At 43.8% G+C, this 5,956-nt stretch overlaps 1 protein-coding gene across 1 annotated transcript; it reads left to right on the forward strand.

The window, feature by feature from the left end:
* Positions 1 to 224: 224 nt before the first annotated feature.
* On the forward strand, positions 225 to 5,318 carry LOC103373908 (inverted formin-2-like). Its single transcript, XM_008303914.1, has 3 exons — positions 225 to 331; positions 1,111 to 1,539; positions 4,285 to 5,318. Exons 2-3 carry the CDS (start codon positions 1,220 to 1,222, stop codon positions 4,748 to 4,750), a joined length of 786 nt encoding a protein of 261 aa, XP_008302136.1. The 5' UTR covers positions 225 to 331; positions 1,111 to 1,219; the 3' UTR covers positions 4,751 to 5,318.
* The last annotated feature ends 638 nt before the right edge of the window (positions 5,319 to 5,956 follow it).

The raw sequence follows: 5,956 nt of genomic DNA on the forward strand, positions 1-5,956 counted from the left end.
TCTGTGTGCTCACATCTGTGTGTTTTGTTCAGACTCGTACTCAAGGCCTGGAAAAAAAAAAAAAAAGATATCCTTGACCGGTTTCCTGTAACCATGGCGATAGGAAGTGCTCTCCAATCACATTTTTGTATTGTGTGTTGGGGAAGTGCACTGTTTCCTGCTGTTTTCACTGGCTTCCTCCCCGTTGGTGTGCCGTCAGGATTCTGCATTGGGTCCTGGAAAGCTCCACAGTTCTTCACCGGAGCTCATGTCGTGTTCATTCGTTTTCTTTTTCTGTACATTTGTTTTTCTAATGAATTTACCTGCAGCAGCGCTGTCACAGTTGAATGACGTAAGTCTAAAATTTCTTGTCATTTTTTTTTGTACATGGTTCTTTCATGAATACCATGTTTGTCCGAAATAGTTGGATTTTTTTCACCTATATAAAACATTTCGATAAATTCTCTTGTCTAAAGGCACTTGCAACTGCAAATTATATTAAAATAAACCAAGATTATTAGCCTTATCATTGAAATCACTATTGTTAAAGTTAAGTTTTACCACGAGTAGCTCTCTTGGCTTTTTCTGTTTAATTTTTCATGTAGTTAAAAAAAATACACAGTGATGCTGACAGTATGTTGAGACATTATAAAAGTAGTGATGAATAGCAGACTTATCTGCAAATAACAGCTCATGATATGTGGAATTTATTGCGATATCTTGTTTCTCTGGCCAAAGCAATGGGCTTTGTAACTGTTTAACTATAGAAGGGGTGCACTGAAAGTTGTTCAAGTTAGTTTAAGATTTTAATATTCTTGATTAGATTAGATGAATCAGATTTCAAGCCATCAAACAGTAACGAAGCACAGATTTTGAAACAGCGTTTCACTGGCCTCTCAGGTTGAAACTCCTCAGTGTGTGTGTTCTGGAGTGAACTGTGACACACTCTCAGGTGCACTTCTATATCACGCCACAAAGGCGACAAAAGAGTGGTAATGCTTTGTAAATCGGCAATGTTTAACAATGCACAGTGTCAGAAGGAACATGGCATAGGGGGACAATTTCTCTTTATAATTTATTAAAAGGATCACTTTGAAATCTGAGGCGACTAAGAACTCTTTGATGTCACAGAGCTGCTAAAAGCCGCCTCCTGAAGACTCCTGCTCACATTTCTGAGACAACATGAAGAAGTGATTCTCATCCGGCAGCGCTCCTTCTTCCTGGATCCAACCCTGCAGCGATGCAGCCCGGTCATCAGGGCACCAGCACCACCTCTCTCCAGATCCCTCCCCAGCCGGCCAGCGCCATATTCAGGAGCCGACACCCGATCCTGCTGGACACCATCCACCCCGTCCTGGCCCAGGCCATCATCAATCCAAAGCGGGGTATGGAGGAACCTCTCCAGCTGCAGACTCCACAACCTCCCAGGAGCTGCAGCTCACCTGGGCCTGCTGGGAAATCGTGCTGGAGCTTGGATGTGAGGGTGGCGGTGCTTCTGGTGACTCTGGCAGGAGCCGTAATCCTGCTGCTGCTGTACAGACTCTTAAAGCTGAGACACAGGTGAGTGCATGAGGAATAAGACACAACATACCTGAGATCAGGTCCCACCAAAATGCTTTCATGCTGTGTCTGCGCACAGTCCCTCATAAAAGTGAAAGTGTCTATTTTTTAACCCAGCTGAGACACAAACATGACAACAAAGTATAGAAAAGAAATATGGGATCCACACATCCACACCTTTAGCTGTGCCATATGATGGAAGAGAACTTTCTGAGTAAGTTTGAGCTCCACTGAAAGTGAGAAATGAATGTTCAACTCATTGGTTCCAGTTTCATTTTATGCCAAACTTTAATTTACTTTGGTCAGAATGGAAGCATATCCTCAGTTGCATTCCATGTTCAGTGCTAATTAGCAAATGCTAACATACTAAACTAAGATCACAAGCCTGGCATTTATTACCTTCAACATTATCACCGTGGTAATATTAGCCCATCTTAATTATTTAAAATGGCAAAAGTTTGAGCCCCAACTTTGCATCTAAACAGAGTCCAAAAGGGAGGAAGCTATAATTTACTAGCTGTGTTTTGTGAGAGTGCATTTTATTTCAACCTCGTCGGAGCACAAACTGCAAGAGGAATAGTTAGCATGGCAGCTAAAAGACTTGTGCATTTCAGAACCATGTCTTGGATGGAATCGTGCCCAATCCCAAGAAGAAAGTGCTGCAAAGGAGCGAACAAACCAGTACAGAATACTGGTTTTACTGGTACTATGCACTACATGTTCCTGGTTGACTCCGTTACCAGCAGCAGATACTTGCCAGTTAGCTCTTTTGTGCAATAACTGTTTTACTAAGACGTGGATGAATTTCTCTTGGGACGGAATCTAGGAAACTGTCTTTGTGCTAAGGTAGAATAACCACATCCTGACTCTGAAGCCGATGTAGCAAAGTGAGATTTATATTGTTGTTTCTTCTTGGTAGAAACCAGTCTCCACAAAATGATGTTCCTTTACAACTAACCTGCTCTCTCACTTGTGTTTTGAAAGGACGCTTGACCTGTGACAAGGTGGCAAAAGTTTGAAAAATAAGAGGGGTGGTTGGTGGTATGAACCAGCAACTGGACCAGAGTTTATGTCTCATGATGAATGGGAGACCATTAGTCTCAGAATTAAGCTTTAGTTTCCTGCCGTTGTTTCTTTTCAGGTCTTAACACCCTTTCTGGTGTGGTTTCACCACAAAAACAACTTAGGTTTTGGAAACGATCACACCTTGTTAGACACTTGCATGTTAGAAGCTTGGTTCAGGATAGCCACCAAAATAAACTTGCTATGGTTAGCAAAAAATGTCCCGGGGCCTCATTTATCATCAGTTCATAGAAAAGGTTCTAAATTCTGAAACGCCTCCAAATCACCATTTACGGCAACAACACGCCTCTTAATAAAGCAAGTGAAGATTTATTTTTTTCTCATCTGTCGTCATCATCGTGGCAAAAAGGGCAAAAAACAGGAACTTTTCTCAAACTGAGATCGAGGTCCTTGTCAGTGAGGTTGAAGCAAACCAGAAAATATTGTTTGGTGCGTGAAATGTTGGGATAAGAAGGGAAGGAAAAAATGCTGCATGGGACAAGATAACCACTGCAGTTATTGCTGTTGGGTCAGAGGAGAGATCGCCGGCAATATTTTTTAAAAAGTGGCTTGATGTTAAGCTCAGTGCCAAAAAACGCATCACAGCCCATAAAAGAGAAATGACTGCAACTGGAGGAGGACGAATTAATACCAAACGTTCACCCAGTGGATCACCCTGATCACTACAGATGAGATGTTTTAGAAACCAAACTAAGTCCAGCTAAAACATTTCCACACTTTGTAACACTCACCAATAAGCCAGTTCCTGCTTGGAGACCCACAGAACTGTTCTGCTCAATGAATGAGTCGTGCGTCCCTCCAAGCTGCCGGGACACAATGTTGGATAGCAACAAATGTGCATCGTAAATTATTTGTACGTTGATTGAATGAAACACTTTTCTATTTACAAAATTAAGTTCATTTAGTGATGCTGCTTTGATTGTGATGTGGGTGCTGTCTATGACTCCACTTATGTTTGGGAATCCAGCGACGGTGTTAAGTCCCATCGGTGATGGCTGTAAGGGAGCTGGATGTAGGCTGGGGCCAGGGGAGTTATGGCATCCAACACTGCCGGCTTGATCCTGCTCAGTGGTGGCTGGGAAGTGCCACATACGTCTCCAACCTCACACTGGAATGTACCGGTGGTCAAAATCCCTGAATGCCTTCTATTTGTAGTTTCACTGTTCTACCGCTAAATTATGTGCGTACACATGGTCAGAGGTGTGTGGATATTTACGCACAATCCTAAGTATAAGTTAAGTTGATAAATTCCATACTTGCGTAGGAATGTTCGTACGCACGCTCTACGCACATATCTGTGTGTACACACTGATGATCCATGAGGAACCTGGTTTGGGTTAAAATACGACCATTACACGACATGTTTGAAGCTTTTTCTCTAGTCTCTGGGCAACCAAGGTGACAAGTCACATCCCAACTTATACACGATTGGTTTGCTGAAGAGAAGAAACTGTAAAGCAGCAAAATACTTGCTCAGTTAGAAATGTAGTTGTGATATGTTACAAATGTACTTGGACAGTAAATACATTGTGAGAATGCAGTCGAGTCGTATAGCAATGTCATGTTGTGGAGTTGCTCAGTGAGACTTTTATCTGGTAGATAACAGAAAAAAAAGAAGTTGCGCCAACTTGTGCCACATTCATTTGGCGTTGTGTTCTGCAGGTTGAGGTTGGCGAGGGCGAGGCACGCGTTGGAGTACTACAGCTTCTACCACACCGCCACCTACACCCTCAAACAGCCCACGCCTTGTCAGGAGCTGCCAACCAAGAATGGGACGGTCCCCGAGGCCAGTCCGCCGATCCAAACCATAACCACGGTGACGCCTGCCGTCATCGCCCCACTGCCGCCTCCGCCTGCACCGCCGCCATCTGCACTGCCGCTCCCCACCCCTCCCGTCCTACCACCTCCACCCGTCCACCCTCCACCCACCGTCCCTCCAGCACCGGCCGTCCTGTCCCTGCCTCTGCCCCTGCCTGTGATCCACACCATCCCGCCCAGCCCTCACCTGTCATGGGGCGCCTGCTCAGACGTAGATGTTTACTCTCGGATCGGAGCTTTCAGGCCCTCCAGGCTCTCCAGCCTCTCCAGCCAATCGACGGTCATCCTGTTCGAACACTCGTCCCTCTAAACCCTCACACAGAACACGACTATCGATGGCAGTGATTACCAAATACACATTCTTCTGACTTGCTTGGATACTGCCTGTATGACAGATGAGGTGTACGTGTGAGGCAGAGAAGGATATTTGAAGCTGAGATACTTTCAGGGCTTTTCCAAAACTGCACAAAATGAAGTTTGAACTCTGTCAGCCACTGAATTGATTTATCTACTGTTCTTTAAAAAGAGCCACAATTGGTGCAACAAAAATTGCAGTTTGGATCAAAACAAACTCAACTGTAATGATGTTTTGTTCTATTGGATAGTCAGGGGTTTTCCACTATATTTAGACTGTCTTTCTCTAAACCCCACGTCTATTCTGAAACCTGTTTCTGAGGTAAATAGCAAAGTTAAGCTTGAAGAAAGACTCGTGATTGTATGCTGTGGGTGTATATTATCATTCAGATAACCAAAAAAAAATCTTTGAAGTCTTGTTTTTTTTGTATACACTCAATGTACATGCTATAAGGAACCAACACTGACCTCCTTTTGGTCTGACGGTCGTGGTTTCAAGGATTACACACGATTCATCGACACTTCATCCTGTCAGCTCCACATTTATGTTTGTCAGTCTCCTGTTGTGCTATGTTGCAAAGATGTACTGCTGGATTTGGATCTGGTGGCCAACTGAATTGTAGTGAAACCAGTTTGAGACTTTTGGTTTGACGTGGTGCTTTATAAGGCTGGAAGCAGGCGTCAGAAGATGAAAACTGTGGCCATGGATGGATGCACAAGGTTAGCGACAACACTCAGACAGGGGCGATGGCTAGCTGGTGTCCGCCATTGAAAAGGTTCTTTGTATGATCAAAAACCTGGACTGTGACCACCAGGCAGGTTGGGTCAGTAAACTTTATCTGTCAGAGACTGTTTGATTAATAATTCACATTGTAAATCAGCGACATGACAGGAAGTAACAGTGAAGAAAGTCTTGCGAACTTTGCATCGTCTACAATATACTGTGACTCCTGACAGGTGGAACATTTGTCTCCCCAGTTCTTTGACGGCTACAAAGAGAAGAATAGAACAGCTGCTGTTGCATTCTCTTGCCTGTAGGAGGCAGTATGTTCGTTTGAGCACCATGACAAGTGCAAAATGTCTAATGTGACAAAGATTTATCGTGAATGAGGAAGAGAATTGCAAAACAGCTGCAAACAAAGAGGATTCAAGTTAAAACATT

This window comes from Stegastes partitus, unplaced genomic scaffold (assembly GCF_000690725.1).
Source record: "Stegastes partitus isolate 25-593 unplaced genomic scaffold, Stegastes_partitus-1.0.2 Scaffold2097, whole genome shotgun sequence".
NCBI classification, from domain to species: domain Eukaryota; kingdom Metazoa; phylum Chordata; class Actinopteri; family Pomacentridae; genus Stegastes; species Stegastes partitus.